At 36.2% G+C, this 17,080-nt stretch overlaps 1 protein-coding gene across 1 annotated transcript; it reads right to left on the bottom strand.

Moving 5' to 3' along the window:
* Positions 1–86: 86 nt before the first annotated feature.
* LOC149385004 (alkane hydroxylase MAH1-like) lies at positions 87–3,111 on the bottom strand. The gene is made up of 2 exons (XM_089626977.1): positions 2,563–3,111; positions 87–1,311 (listed from the first exon to the last, which is right to left on the bottom strand). The coding sequence occupies exons 1-2, from the start codon at positions 3,067–3,069 to the stop codon at positions 313–315; spliced, it is 1,506 nt and encodes a 501-aa protein (XP_089483103.1). The 5' UTR covers positions 3,070–3,111; the 3' UTR covers positions 87–312.
* Positions 3,112–17,080: the final 13,969 nt, after the last annotated feature.

Raw genomic sequence — 17,080 nt, 5'->3', positions numbered from 1 at the left:
ATTTTTGGATTAATTTTCACATATTAGATTTTGGTAAAAAAGTATCGAAGAGGTCATAGTTTAGGAATAATTTTTTTTTGTTTTTTGTTTTGTTTTGTAGAGGGAAAAAAAATGGAAGATTATCGTAGCTACACGATACTTGGAAGATTATTCCACCGTTTGTTATCCATAATAAGTAACAACACGTACACGCGGTAACAAAAAAAAAAAAAAAAACAATATAAACAACAGACACGGTAAAAAAAAAAACGATATAGCCAACAAACCAAGCATTAAGATAATAATAGGATAGGAGGGTATATATCATCATCATCAAGCATTCCTCTTGGAAACGCTGACCTTGAGCCCACTGTCCATGTGAAGAACAATGGAGACGGTGGGGACAGCAGTGTGTCCAGCCACGAGATCTAGACGGTAATTGAAGAGCACGGCGGCGGCGACGGTCTTCATCTGAAGCAGCGCCATATCTTTCCCGATGCAGCTCCTCGGCCCGGTGCTGAACGGCGCGAACTTGTACGTCGGAACGTAGATGACCCCGCCGCTCTCCGACACCCACCGCTCCGGCCTGAACTCCAAGCAGTCCTTCCCCCAGATATCCTCCGACCGCCCCATCGCGTAGAACGACGTCAGGATCTTCGTCCCGGGCCCCACCCTCAGCCCGCTGGGCAGCACGTCCTCCGCCGCCGCCGTCTTCTCGTTGAACGGCACCGGCGGATAAAGCCTCAGCGTCTCCAGAAACGCCGCGTGGAGGTACGTCATCTTCCCGATCTCTTCCCGTGTTAGAAGCCCGTTTCCCCCGGTGGATACGGCGGAGCGGATTTCTCGCAGGATCTTGGCTTCGACGGACGGGCTGGTGGCGATGAGCCAGAAGAACCAGGTGAGGCAGGCGTTGACGGAGCTGATCCCGGCCACCATGAAGTTGAAGGCGGTGTCGCGGAGGAACTTGTCGGAGAACTCCGTCCCTTCCTGGAGGTAGACGGAGATGAGGTCGGTCTCGGGGGCGGTTTTGCCCTCGAGGGAGGCGAGGAAGTGGTGGCGCCGGAGGGCCACGCAGCGGAAGAGGAAGTCGTCGAAGACGGTGCGAGCGCGGCGGATCCGGCGCTCGCCGCCCACCTGGAGCCACCGCTGGAACTTCCACACGAAGTCCGGGAGCACGTGGCGGTGCCACCCGGCCTCTTCCATCTCCGCGAACGCCTTCTGGTATTCCAGCACCGGCAGCTTCAGGGACTCGTACATCCGAGGGTCTCCGCCGAAGATCAGCGCGAACGTGTTGTCGAAGGTCAGCCGTTGAAGCGTCTTTTGCAGGTCGATCTGATTATATTTAATTAACACATCAAATACACGATGAGACCTATGCAGAGACTTTTGACGCATTTATTTTTAACGTCCGTTCAATCAGTGTCATATTATTAATTTGTTCGGAGATTCAAAGCACATAACATGTTCCCTATTTATTATACATAATTTTGTATCGTTGACTATTAATTTTTATGGATAAGGAAACCTTTAAATAAAGCGATTAATAAGTATAAAATCAATCAATTTATACGTTTTTTTTTCACTATGAAAGCCCTATACATTCGTGTTCCATAAAACTAAGTTTTCTTTCCTAGTGTACTCGGGGACTTATTACGTCAGTCAAACCATATTATTGTTCTACAAAACGCTTATACTAAAGAAAAATATCGTGAGTCATTTAATTATATATTCTTTTATTACTATTTGCAATAATGTCATTGGCGGCGATTAGAAACACCATTTACTTTTTGTATCTATGGCATCTTAAGAATTAACTCTCTAATTTTGTAAATGTTAATATTTAGCTGCGAGTAGAGTATATATTTGAAATATGAGGAGATTTTTAATGATTAAATTCTAAGAAACATGAAAGAACCACACGAAGCTGCGTAAGTCGTTACGAAAGTAGTCGTAATAACGGCTATTAAGGATGAAAAAAAAAAAGATCGAAAAATCGTAAATCAGATCGCACCATCATTTTTAGACGATCCAATTTAAAATGTTTTTGTCTTATATTATACGGTCCGATTTTTTGGACGGATCTAAAACGGTCTAGTTCAATTTTAAAATTCTAGACTGTGCTTTAAATCAGGCTGGTCTTCATTTTTTAAGGTTTTTTTTTTGTTTTTTTAAATAATTCTAAGGAATTTAGATGAAGGAATTTGAGTTGGACATTATGTTTATGTTAATATTAATTTTTTAATTATTTTTTTCTATTTTGCAATTAAATTTGTACAAAATAAAAAAAAACACTCAAAGCGATTTAACATGGTCTAAATCGAATCGGACCAGTCTAAAACAATTTGTCCGATTTAGTTTATTTTAAAAATTTTGTGTGTTATTTTTTTTTTGGCTGTATATCAATATAATATTTTAGTCGATAAAAGAATGAGTATCACCTATACTTTTTTATTTAAAAAAAAAAACCTATTTATACCTCTTTTAAAAGAAATGTGCGCAATAATTAATAACATGTCATATGCATATATTTATGAAATACATGTATTACATATTACATAAATATATATGTATATATATCTGTACCTCAAGTCCTGTAGCGCAGGCGTGATCAAGATCCGGGATGAGGTCTTCGAGGACTTTACGACGCATGGTAGCGGAGACGAAGGAGGTGAAGTTGGAGTGAGAGGCAAGCAAGAGCTGGTGAAACATCTTCCTCTGACTCCGCCACGCCTCGGAGTCGACGTTGAAGATACCGCCGCCGAGAGCGTCAAAGAGCACCCGAAACCGCGGGCCCTTCGGGTAGTTCACGTAGTTTGTGGTCAGGATGTGCTGAACGTTCTTGGGGTCGCTGGTCACCACGAAGCCCAGCGCGGTCAGCCACGGCCCGCGAAACTCCAGCGTCCCCCCGCATTTCCGCAAGTTCTCGGCTATGAACTCGTGGGCCCGCGACATGTTCATCATCAGCTCCGGAAGCATTCCCAGGATCGGCCAGCTTCGCAGCTTCGTGGCCCGGTCGCGTCGCACCTTGAGGATCAGGAAGTAGCACGCCAATGCTAGTATCACTTCTACGTACCCAACCAATAAAGCCATGTTTGCTATAGAGATATACTTCACTACTTGTTTTAGTGCAAGTGTTTTGAGACTTCATCCACATACTACCCACCCTTTATATAGTAATTTGGGGTTAAGTGACTTGGGACTCTTGTCTAAGCGTTGACAAACTACTTGTCCAAAGTGCACCTCACTGGGTTCCGGCATTAAATGATGAAGCGGTTGGGGTGTAACATGGAAAAAAAAGTCCAGCGTTTCCATAAATATGTATTTAATTATTTTTCTTATTAAATATTATACAACTTTTGCTAAAATATTAACGGTCACTTGTAAGACTTTTTTATTTTATTTTATATTATTCTTTTCTTTTTCTTTTTGAAAATTGAAATTGTTAATTTGATAAAGCTTTCATCAAACTAATTAGTAGGGAACGATTTTGACTTTTCATAATAGATAGGAAATGCATTAATTAAGTATTTAAATATTAAAAATGCTCACTTTATATCTAAACTTGAGCTATTTTTTTTAACTATTAGATAATTAAGCTAAAATTTTAACGTAATGGGTTAAATCATATTTCTAACTCTTGTTTTAAACTTCAAATTCACATTTTCAGTAATAAATAAAATCAAATTCATGATAGGTACAAACAAATCATTTTTTTCTTTTTAATACTTTTTCTTATCGATGAGTATGTTTTATGCGTACAAATCTATCGTTCTTGAGCATGAATCTAGCGAGTTTTTTTTAGTGTATTTGAAAGTTGTTTGGTGTTTTTATAGTGAATTGCAGGTTTTGGGTGCATAATTGAGTATAAAGACGTCATGTGAATCATTTAGAAGAAATCTGAGGTCAAAACGAAGCAAAATGGTATTTTTTTTAGCAAAATCAACGAAGATTGGAGTTGGTCAACACTCCGGCGCAACGCATTAGTCTTCAGCGTGCCGCGGTGAATCAACCGCAACAGAACGCGCTCAAATGCCTTCAGTGCGCCGCGCTAGGTCTCGACGCTTCACGGAGACCCCTTGGCGCGACGCGTAGAGGAAATTCCTGAAGAAGCTCTGTCAAATTTTGTCTTGGCGCGCTGCGCTAAAGTCCCAGTCATCAATGTTAATTACGTACCCGATTTCGACATTTTTGAGCCAAGGCCAATATTGCCACGAAAAACACCATTAAACTTATTTCAAGGATCCTTGTAACCTACACACACATCTTTCCCTTTAGTTTAGTTTTTCATATAGTTTTTGGCTTGTTTTTTAGAGGTTTCGGAAAAGAAAAAAAATGTTATTCGGCGGAATTGATAACCCGACGAGTTCTTCTTCTCTAAATTCAGTCGTTCTTCTTTCTTCTTCTCTTTTACTCATTTTGTTGCTTTAATCTATTGTTGAGACTTGATTTATTTAATATGAATTCGTTTATCTATTTCTTGTTGATTTTATTATTTTCGATTATTATTTTGTGCTTAGTTTTGTTTATGAATTCGTTTAGCGGCTATACTTTTATGGGAGTGCGATGTAGCCCAGGCCAATGTTAACGCGTTGATGAATCCCTTATATTTGTTTATTGCTCGTTCTCGAATATGTTTTCTCTATTATTAGACATGCCTAATGTTATTTCAATGATTAGCTAACTTTGAATTATTGTTTTAGGATCGTTTGCTTTTCGAGCGAGAGTAAATTATCATGCTTTTGCTATAATCATCATGATCGACTTAGGTTAGTAAAAAACTCTAGGGGAGAGTGCAATCTTGCTTTTCTCTTTGATTTAAACTCGTTTAATTTATGGTTTCTTGTCTTTTATTTAATTTCATTAAGCGTTTAAAACCATCTCCTATTCACTTTGGAATCAATTCTTGTTCAAGTTGGATTAAATCGTTAAAGTTTGTTAGTCCTCGTGTGATCGATACTCGTACTTCTTGTACACTATATTATTTGAGCGACACATGCGCTTGCGTGCGTGAATTTATGGCAACAAGTTATTTTGTGCCATTGTCGGGAACTAGTTTTATTTTAGCGATTGAAATAGTTTTTTTTTCTACAAATTGGTTTCTTTCATTTTTATCTTCCAACTTTTGTGGCACTCTCTTTTCAACAAGACCAATTCGCGGGGCTGCTCACCGAAGACCCCAAAGACCATCTCACCAACTGCGTCGAGATAAGCAACACCTTCAGCTCCACAGTGTCACCGATGAAGCTATCTGCTTCCGTCTCTTCTCATTCTCTCTAAGGGATCGCGCCAAAGCCTGGCTCTACTAGTTTCCACCGGGCTTCATTGCCGATCATGGGCGAGTGCACAAAGTTCCTCTCTAAGATCTTCTCCTTCTAGAAGATGCACTAAAGACGCAGCAGATGGGAAATAAGGTTGGTATCTTACACAAACAACTGCCCCAATACCAGCTGGTAGGTAAGTTACTTCCAAAAAAGGCTAATTACGGTTCTCATGTATTTAACACGAACAATCATTTCAATACTTCTTATTGGGTAACCAATCTCTTAACCCTACAATATATTCACAAATGCGGAATAGAAGAAAAACGCAAACAATTGCTAATCTTTAACGTATATATTAATTACCAAAATACTCAAAATCATTCAACAGCAACACATCTAATATATAGGTAAACACAATAAACATAATACCATAAGAGAATTTCGGATTACATACTTTTCAGCACAGCTACAGATCTTCCACGCTCCTATATTTTGGATTTGATTGCCCCCGGATTCCTCCATTGCTCCTCGTTCTCGGATTGTCGATTCCTCGGTTGCTCGGGCTGATCGATACTGTTATCTTCTAAGATGTAATTTTTGAAAGAATGTAGACCAAGGTGGGGACCAGCTCTTTACTCACGAGCTATTCCAATGAAGTGTCAGAATAATTCTTTACTTCTTTGGGAAGTGGCGTGAACAAATATCTCAACTTTGAGAGAGAGGAAAATCGTCTACACTAGGGAGAGGGAGAGGCACGAATTCCAAGAGTGTAATTGAGTTGGGTTGGGAAAATTTTCCTCTACCACAAGCCCCATTTTTTTTGTAGCTTTCCAGTTTACCCAAAATAGAATATGCACTTACTTTATTTGATTTGTTCTTATTCTATTTAATATGAGATATTTATTCTATGAATAGAACAAATCAAATATCTTTAAGATACTTTAATAAATAAAATATTCAGACCATATCTAATATTTATTCTTACTATATACTCTGTATTTTAGTGAAATATCGAGTTTAACTTTTGGTTTTAAAAAATGTCGAGTTCATACCTTCTGTTTAACCAAAATGACGAAATTATACCCCAACTTCCAAATTCCCAATTTTGAAATAAAAAATACCATTAAATCGAAATTAAATAATAAAATTCATATCTCCCAAGAGATGACTTCATTCCATATTCAAATTACCTTGCAAATTACAATTCTGAATCTTGGATTCTCTGTTCAAATCTGTAATATTGATGACTCTCAACTGTCGGCTTTTACTTATGGCCTCTTTTTGTGTTCTCCACGATTCATAGATTGTTGTTTTTTTTTTCGTTTTTAAATAAATTACATATATGGCGCAAATGAATAAAGATAATTGGTATTTACATATAAATATTATAGTCAACGTCAATGAAAAGTCAATAAAAAATCAATAAAAAAAATATTCGTGGCACTGTTATCTATTTTAAGATATAATTTCATCATTTTAGTTAAACAGATGGTATGAACTCGACATTTTTGAAAACTAAAAATTAAACTCGACATTTCACTAAAACACAGGGTATATGTGTCATTTTCCCTAGAATATATTATTCAGTATAATATAGAATATATCCATGATATTCAATAAATAACACAATTAATATATTATTTGTTTCTCATAATATAATATTACGAGTATCTCTATCCATCTTATCAGAGCCACCTTTGGGACTATTGATCTAGTAACTAAAGCTCCCACGAATCCGAATAAATAGATAAAATCTCTATTTTATCTTAGTCATTCGATTCGTCAATCTCGGCGTCACACCATAAGATGAATCGAGAATGCACTCTTCTTGTGACTAAATTCATATTTTACTCAATGTTTTCAACTCGTAACGAAAAAGGTCAATTACTCCGTTATACATTTCTTATTACATAATGAGCCCTAAGCACCAGTACTTCCCCAACAAAATATTCTTTCGTACGTACTTACTACGAAAGTGCACGCAATCAATCGATTATGAAATTAACCCTTAGTTGAATGGCCATTGACCTTCTTTCATGAAAGCTGGATTTTGTATCGCTGAATCACTTTATGCTAGCCAATAACGAATGAGTTAAAGAAACCGGTAATACAACCTGGAAGTCCATGGTCACTTCAAGATTTAGATTAAGTCTCACTGTGACCATTATAGTGACCCCGGCTAGTGTGTCGTAACGTTCCTTAAACGACGCATCAACAACTAAATTCTATCTAGGCCGTACACATACGAAATGTGTACATAAAAATGCGTAGAAAATGCTTCCACTAAGCAATAACATTTTCACCAGTGTTCCACATATGTGATTTTCACCCCAAATACCTAAGCTTAGATTAATTATTTACCATGTTTTAGCTCACCGCCTGAACTTAGATGTCCAACATGTAATTTAGTTTAATACGGAGGCTATGGATGATAATTTTTATTGATTCTAACTAGAAAATAACCCACTAATCAAGAATGCTAATAAAGTCAACTTTCTATTATATTCAGTAATAATTCTTCTTTATTTTGATTATCTTCAATGGACATTATTCCTAATAGCAACGAGATGCACTCATTCGCATAATACGAGGGGGAGTCACTCTACGAGGCATGGGCTTACTTAAAGGAGATCGAGCGCAAGTGTCCCTGCCATGGCATCCAAGGGTGGATGTTGGTTCAAATCTTCTACAACGGCATATCTCTATTATCTCGTACTCTCGTCAACACTGCGTCGGGAGGGTCATTCTTCCAAAAGATCGAAGAGAAGGGCTACACCATCCTCTAGGAGCTCACCTACAACAACGATCAATGCCCTTTGAAGAGGAGGATTATGAAGAAAGGCACATTGGAGATGGAGTTGATGATGGCGCTTGCTGCGCAAGTCGCCGACCTCGCCAAGATCGTCAATGGCCAAAATGCATCGGCCTATGCTGTCCACAACCGTTCGACTGCGTCATGCGCATAAGGAGCAAATGGTGAGCAAGTGAAGTTAATGGCCAACCACAACCGCTCAGCGTTCTAACAAACCAAAAACTATAACGCAGACGTGAGGAACATGCCGACGCAAGCTTTTGAGGATCTAGTGGCGTAAAAGGCCACCATCACCAATGCGTTCATGACCGAGACATGAGATACGCTCTAGAGCCAATCAACTCAAATTAGAATTCTCGAGGTGCAAATGGGGCAGCTCACAAACACCATCTTCACACGACCTTAAGGCACACTTTCGAGCAACTACGAAGTAAATCCGAGGGAACAATGCAATGCATCTCACATAAATCCTTGCGGTCGTCGAAAGCCCAAAGAAGGATGAAGAAAAGGACGCCCTAATCACCTAAGCTCCCAAGCCGCTCTTGCCAGTCCACACCTACGAGCCACCTGTACTGTTCCCGTAAAGGCTCATGGTGGCACTCTCCGCGGAGTGTAGCGCGCTTCTACAATAAGAGCTCCCGTCGAAGTTAAAGGATCCGGGTAAATTCTCGTTGCCATGCACCATAGGAGACGTCTTCATTGACAACGCCTTGTGTGATCTTGGTCCGAGCATCAATCTCGTGCCCTCAGCCATCTTCAACAAAATGGGGGTGGGTAAACTAAAGCCTATGTGCACCACTCTCCAATTGACGGACTAGTGCATAAGGCACCCGGAGGGCTTTGTGGAAGATGTCCTTGTCAAGATCGGAAAATTCACGTTTCCAGCCGATTTCTATATCATTGACATGGAAGGATCCCGTGACATCCACATACTATTGGGAAAGGCTTTCTTAGCCACATGTGGTGCTCGCATTGATGTGCAAAAAGTCAAGCTGAAGACGTGAGTGTAACTGAGGAAGAGACGTTTGGGATCTACAAAACCAAAAGCGCGCCAAAGAGAAGGAAGAGGTCTACGTCCTCGAGATGGACGAAGTTATGACTCTGCAGCCCCTACCAGCGCCACGTGCTCCTCCTAACAAACCCGAGAAAGACGCGGGCAAAGGCCTGACGCCAAAGTCTCCATTCAAAATGGCGAGGAAAGTGGCCGACACCATTTAAAGAGAGGTGGAAGAAGAAGGTCGATCAAGAGTGCCTTAATAAAAAAACAAAACCCGCCACCTAAGCACGACGGCCACGAGTAAGGGCATTCTACCACCCTCGCGTGCTAAGTTTTCTCTTTCCTGTGTTTTTATGGCTCTACACTGGGAACAATGTAGATATTAAGTTTGAGGAGATGAACTACTTTTTGGGGGGTTCTTGTTGGATTAGATTGTTTTTATTTATATATATTTTTTAAAATTTTGTGTGGTGATTGCTTATTAGTAGTATTAAGTTTTTCTCACATTGATTGCTAATGATACCATGCTTTTTTCAAAGAATTCCAAGGTTTGAGTTAATTTTAATTTTTTTTTGGTGCTGTATTGTGATTGGCTAGTGGTTTGAGTAGCACGGTCTTGGTTGAAGTTTTCGTTTTATGCACACGCCCCTACCAGGGTTTTTAGTAGTCTCTTAGGGGTTCGATCACGTTTTTAAATGTCTTTTAGCTCACGAACACTAAGAACCGCTCTAGCCCTCTTCGAGGCAAAATGACCCGACACAAACCTAGGGAAAATGATATGGGCCTTCATTTGGACCGATCAGAGCCAAAAGCAACCCGTACTACTATCCTTGAGCACCCTTTCAATAAAAGTAGAGCGATTTTTCCTTTCTCGATACTAAGTCAGAAAAAGCCTAGCCAAATATGTGAAATCCCATAAAGAACTTCGTTAACTTAGCGACTCTTGAGCGAAATTTGAGTGAATTTTTATGAGAGTTTGTTCAACTAGTCTCTGCGTGTTTCATTGTTTATTAGACACCCCGCCGATGATTATTTGTTTTTATTATATTAGAAAAAATGCCAAAAACGAGTGTTTTATTTATGCATTTTATTTCATTGTTATTTGTTTTAGTTTTTTGCATGGTGTTTTGTGACATTAATTTAGAGACTAGATCGTTGCTTAGTTTAAGTTTGTGGGAAATCATTGGAAAATAAAGATTTAGAAAATGAAACGTTCTCGAAAGGGAAATTCTATGCCATGAACATGGGAGAGGGTTGAGTGAAATTCATCCGAGAGTTGGTGAGCTTTGGTAAAAGTAAGTCGCTAGGTAGATGCTTAAGCCACAAATTCAATCCTATCCTACCGTTGACCCTAGCCTAACATTACAAGTAGACAAAATCCTATTGATTTTTTCGGTAAGTGTCTTGCATTAGTGGAGAGTGAGCGACGAAAAATATTATGGTGTTCGACTAACGTATTACATTTATTCTTTGAGCATTAGACATTAGACGGCTTGGACGAACTTTCGATTGGATCTCTCTCTATTTCGGGACATATTTCACGCAAGGGATTTTTGATCGGGAACGTGTTGCAAAGATCACTTTGTCAATCTATTTTTTTTTGGTTTCATATAATAATTTACTAGGATTCATAAATTTTTGTAGGTTGAACCATTAACTAACACCTGACATTGTTGGTAATTTTGTAATCGCCATTTATTTTAGTGTAACTTTCTTTGGTGTGTTTATTTTCTTTGTTTAGTTTTGTTTGTTGCTTAAGGACAAGCAACATTTCGAGTATGGGAGTATTTGATGAATATGTTTTATACGTACAAATATATCATTCTCAAGCATGAATCTAGCGAGTTCTCAAGTGTATTTGAAGGTTATTTGGTATTTTTATACTGAATTTCAGGTTTTGATTGCATAATTGAGTATCACGGACATCATGGCAATCGTTTAGAAGTAATCGGAGGCCAAAACAGAGCAACGACAACTTTTGAGCAAAGCCAACGAAAATTTGAGTTGGTCAATGCTCTGACGCGACGCGCTTGCTTCAGCGCACCGCAGTGAATGACCAGCTCAAATGCGTACATCAGCGCGTCGCACAGAGGAAATTCTCAAAAAAGGTCCGTCATATTTTGTCTTGGTGTAGCCCACCATGCTTACGGTGCGTTGCGCTGACCCTATGCGCGCCGCGCTGAAATCCCAGTCAGAAATATTAATTACTTGGTTTTTGATTTTTTTGAGCCTTTGGATTGCTTAAATAAAGGATCCTTGTAACGTGTACATAAGATGTGGCATCGAATTCCACGGGTTGACCATATTTATTTAATTCTATAGTGTTTGTGTGATAGCATAATAAATTCTTATATTTGAGTAGTCTCATATATATATATATATATATATATATATATATATATATATATATATATATTCACACACTTTTGTATCCTTTACTAATATTGTCCTCTTTGAAAAAAAAAATTAGGAAGAGAAATAAGTGTAACCGAAAACATCTAGCAAAAAAAAAAAAAAAAAAGCACTATCTATTGCGCAGCTAAATTGTACAAGTTGCTTGATAAAGATTTTTTTTTAATTTTTTTTTTCTATAGCTATCACGTATATGGTGGAGAACCCTACATAAGGTCTGCTGAAGACATAGCATTTAATGTGCTACTGTTCATTGCAGTAAAGAATGGAAGCTACGTAAATTATTACATGGTACATGCATTTGAACTGCAATTCACTTTTTCTTCTCATTTTACATGCTATAAAAAATTACTTTGATAAAATCTTTTATATTTTAACGTAAAACCAACAAAATAGTAATACTGTTTCCGGACAGTAAAATAGTCTATCCTTCAAAGAGATTCTGCATCAATGTTTGAGGGATTAAATTTTAAATGTGTAACCTTTAAGCAAAAAATAATTACAATTCTAAAAAAATAAAACTATTAAGATCACCAATATTTTGAAGTACAGTTTAAGCACAATAACCACACCTAAGTTTTAGAAGTCGCAACTAACCTAATAAAAAGAAGGGCAATGAGCAGAATAGCTATTTTGTGTTTAGTCAAAAACAAAATAGCCATAGTTTATTGAGATGTCAAATTACAGCCTACTAAACACTAATGCAGCTGCCTTAAAAAAAAAAAAAACACTAATGCAGCTCACGGTTTGTTTATATACATTGAAAGAAGTTTAATGTAGGTCATTGTTTTGTAGCATTTTTATTTGTTTGTTTATAAACTTCGATAAAGCTACAATCTCTTTAATAAAAAATGAGATATAAAATAAGGAAATTGTATACCAAAATAAGGTTACATTTATTTATTAGTTTTTATATACTAATGCTTATTAGTTTATAAGCGAATCACCTTTATGTATCTTGCTTTTTTTCCAACTGTGAAAAAGCATACATTTAGAAAGAAAGTCACCTAGATTGACTAAGTTTGTTTAAAGTCGCCTAGACTGAGCCAAACAGTTTTTTGTTTTTATTTTTTAAAGGGAAGTAAAACAGCTTGTATTCAATCAGAATAAGTTATAAACATATTAAACTATCCGTAGTTAATTAATGGCTATATGTAGATGATCTACTATCTCTCTACCTGTTTGTGTACACACATATATATACATATATATATATATATATATATATATATATATATATATATATATATAACTCCACCTCATAGACTAAACTAGGAGATGGGTTCTGTTGACAAATAAAAATGTTACAACAATTCTCTTGTGAGGAACAATAGGTAACGGACAATTAAGTCTCTACCATTTAGAGTTTCTAAGCAAGATTATCTGTAAAGACAGATGAATATAATAAAATAGAAAATATAATTGAGGGTGTTGAACGATAGGTAAAGCTTTTTGGTCGAGTTCGAGTGTGAAATTATGCATGTCCTTGTTCCAGTTGTTTCATCGTGTATTATAGAGTTTGGAGCCGAATACATGGGCTGATCCGACCTACGTTCTCACGTTCTGTCAATTTTTGCATAACTGCAACGTGTATAATGGGTGGTTATTTACTCGTGTGCTCGAAATAACTGTTGATGTACACGTTTTACTTAAGCTTTATTTATGGCCACGTGAATTATTATTTGACTACGTCTTTGACCTACTAATTTTTTTTTCGAAGTTCTGCTCGGTAGAGTTCATTCTTACATTATGAACATGAGGTTCCTAGTTTTATTTGTCCCTAAAGTCTAGTTAACTCGGCCTCGATGCTAGATTTATGCGACTCTCGGTGCAGTCGAACTCTTTGTTCGGACTATGCAAATTATATGAGAAACAGGTTCTAAGCACTGGGCCAACAAAAAAAATTAAAAAAACATAAAAAAAAAATGGTAATATGATTTAACAAATTGAAATACCCCATAAAAATCCTCCAGAGTCCAAGCTTTAGTAATTGGAATTCGTCGACTCAATAACTTTAATTAGTTAGGCCGGGAAATAGTAATAATAATAATGATAATAAACAATTCGATAACCGGTACGGTAGGACATATTAATCATTCTGCCACTTGCCAAATTGCACTGAGATTGGGTGGGAGATTAAATGTATTATATCTTCTTAGGCTTTAATGTATCATTAACTTCGGTAGAAATGAAGCTAGCTGTCTCGTACGACATTACTTCACGACCAATGTCAAACTATGAAGTCAACTATGTATCGTCCAGTATCATAAGAAAGCAGTACAGACAAAAAGAGAACTTGACAAATGAGCACATAAAATAGTAAAAATCCAAGAAACGCCCATGAAATGGAAATGGAATTCAGTGCATTCTTGTCTACTGGTGCTTTTTTAGTTTTCCAAAAATAATAAGAAAATAATTGTCGCTCAAACTTGACTTGCATATAGACTAGTTTGTGTTTAAAATTCGAAAGAAAATTGATTAGTAGATCTTCATGACATAGTGATATGAATATGACAGATAGAAATATCTTAATTAACGTTGATTTTCACGGTTGCTCTAACTAACGTGCTGTGATCTTGATTGCATATAAAATTTATACCGATGTTATAGAAGTTTCAACTAGTGACAATGATTTTTATAAATATAAATATATATATATATATATATATATATATATATATATATATATATATATATATATGTGTGTGTGTGTGTGTGTGTGTGTGATAGCAACTACTGTATTTTTGTTAGTGGCGATCCCTTATGCTGATCTGATAGATTTCGTGGACTCTTTGTAAACTGACATATGTATATAATTAATACCGAAAACCTTTGACTGAATCGTAAGAGAGAACAAAGAAAAATGTACGAATTTATCTTAATTGTTTTGATCTAGTTCCGTAACGTAGTTAAAGATTTTTGTGTGCCAAAAGATGTATGAAGTGATCATGGTCAAAATACGACAGCCAGCTCAAACCTTTAAGTGGTCCAGAGGAAAATAAAAAGAAAGGAAAAAAGAAAGCCAAAGTAAGAGAGCTAATATATATATATATATATATATATATATATATATATATATATATATATATATATATATATATTTTTTTTCCTTCAAGTATTTGTTGCAAATATCAAATTCTCTGTTTCTTTTTAAAGATTTAGTCGAAATTTTATTTTATTAGAGAAATAACCTATCAGGTCGAATCGAAGTTAATTAATTAACTTCGACCTGATAATCTATTTTGTTAATAAAATGAAACTTGAGCTATTTTTAAAAACAAGGGTATACTTGCCACATTAAGCAACATAAAAAGACAATACTACCCTTAATTCTCAAGCTAACCTATCGAGATACCTAGTTAAAATTTTGAATGCAACATTGGAAAGTAACTGATTTCGCGCGTTGATATTTAAGCTTGACAGTTACAATTAATGCGAAATAAATGCCAATATATATCAACCAAATCTACACGCATAAACCACTTCCCGAAAATAAAGCAACCAAAAATTTGGCAATCGCCTTATGCCCCTCGTACCTATATCCTTCAGATATAACTGACTGATTGTACGAGGTTCTTCGTATTTCATCTGCAATTCTGGCTTCTAGAGTATGAAAAACAAAATAATACGGTGAGTACAAAATAAAAATAAATAGGTCGGCAATTTTTGAATATACACTAAACAATATTGAAATCTTCTGAAATCTTGAAATCTTCTTGACGGGTGACGAATTCAAATCCTAATATACACTAAAATCATCTTGAAATCTTCTTGACGGGCGGTGACTTTTTTTCACGAAACACTCTAACAACGTACAACAACGATTCAAGAATAGGATACCGGGATTCTTGTAAAATCCAAAAAAAAAAACAGATAAGGATCGTGTTTTATGACGTTTATTTTGAAGAAAGTGGGTATTTTATTGTTGAAATTACTTCAGTGTTCTTATGACATTTATTTTGGTTTTGTCCAGTCGGGTTGGTGTTTATGCTGGTCGGGTTGATCATTTTCATTGATTGTTGTTTGTTTGAAAATATAGTTGATTAGTGTTATTATTGTTTTTTATAGTTGATTGTTATTGGTTTAAAATTAGTCGTGATTTGGGTTGAAATTGATATTTATTTCTGTTGATTTATGTTGAATCTGTGAATTTATTGTTGGTTTGTTAATGTGCGTTGATTTGAAAATTAGTATTGATTTGTGAAAAAAAAGGGTGGTTGATTTGTGAAAAAGGTGGTTGGTTTGTGTTGATTTATGTTGATTTGAAAATTAGTGTTGGTTTGTGTTAATATGTGTTGATTTAAAAATTAGAGTTGGTTTGCGTAAATTTGTGTTGATTTGAAAATTAGTGTTGGTTTATATTAATTTGTATTGATTTTTTAGTTAGTGTTGAAATATCGTTGGAATCTGTTAATTTGTGTTAATATGTGCTGATATGTATTGATTTGTTGTTAAATCTGTTGATTTGTGTTGATTTACATTGATTTGTGTTGAATCTGTTGAAGTGTAGGTATAGTTTTGTTAAACAAAAGATGATGATAAGATCAAGTGCAAAAAAAACAAATCGGTGGCAATGAAGGTCAAATCAAAAGTTGTGGTATAAATTTGTAATACTCCATGTATATATATATATATATATATATATATATATATATATATATGATTATGTATGTATAATTGTGAAATTTAACATGTATAAATGTTGTTTGTATAGCCTGGAAGTTTTGTTGTGGATACGTCTCTATGGAATCCTAGACAACGAATTCATATATATTCAAAACTAAAAGTGATGGAATTAGTCACAGAACAACTACAAAACCACAGCCAACGTAATCTGTTAAAAAAAGGCCCGTTTGAGGACTTCCTCAAATTTAACGGGAACACGTTTCCGAAGGCTTTGGTTCACCAACTTGTATTGCACCAAGTAGTTGAAGATGATTATCAAAGTTTGTGCTTCTGAATAGGACAACACATCATGAAGTTCACAATTAGAGAATTTCAAAAAAAATCTTAGGTACGTTTTATGTATGAGATCATGTAGTTGGTTTTTGTTAGTTGTTGTAGATTTCTGTTAATTGTTGTTGGTTTCTGTTAATTATTGTTGTTGGATTCTGTTGGTAAATCATGTACGTTGCTTTCAGTTGTTGTCTGTTGGTGTCTGTTGATTTATGTTAACTGTTGTTAGTTTCTATTAATTATTGTTGTTGGCTTCGTTGGTATCTCATCTTCGTTGCTTTCTGTCGGTGTCTGTTGATTTATGTTAATATATGTTTATGTTGATTAATGTTTGGTAATTTCTGAATTTTTTGGTTAATCTACAGGTCTTAACTGTGGGGAAATTCCAAGCAAACTTCTGAGACCAGTAATCGATAACGTGCTCCAAGAGAAGTACTTCAGAACTTCAAATGATCGCAAGATGGGGACATTGTTATTCATGCTGAAAAATACTATAGAAGGAAGTGACGAAGAAAATGTTGCAATGCTTATCCTAGTCATCTTGGAGACAATAGTGCTACTAAAGCAGTCTGGAATGGGAATCAGTACAGATCATATTGAGTTGTGAAACAATTCAGAATTGTTTTAACTCATATCCATAGGGAAGAGAGATTTTTACCGCCT

This window comes from Urtica dioica, chromosome 9 (genome assembly GCF_054948205.1).
Source record: "Urtica dioica subsp. dioica isolate 48M chromosome 9, U.dioica_male_clone48M_v1_H2, whole genome shotgun sequence".
In the NCBI taxonomy this organism is placed as follows: domain Eukaryota; kingdom Viridiplantae; phylum Streptophyta; class Magnoliopsida; order Rosales; family Urticaceae; genus Urtica; species Urtica dioica.
The sequence above is the reverse complement of the archived record's forward strand: the minus strand, read 5'-3'. Positions and strand labels throughout refer to the sequence as shown.

Bases quoted from the DNA above. Each gene is read 5' to 3' on its own strand.
- LOC149385004 (XM_089626977.1), bottom strand. From the start codon at position 3,069: ATGGCTTTATTGGTTGGGTACGTAGAAGTGATACTAGCATTGGCGTGC. The intron at 1,312-2,562 runs GTACAGATATAT...AAATATAATCAG, and splicing joins CCTGCGCTACAGGACTTGAG to ATCGACCTGCAAAAGACGCT.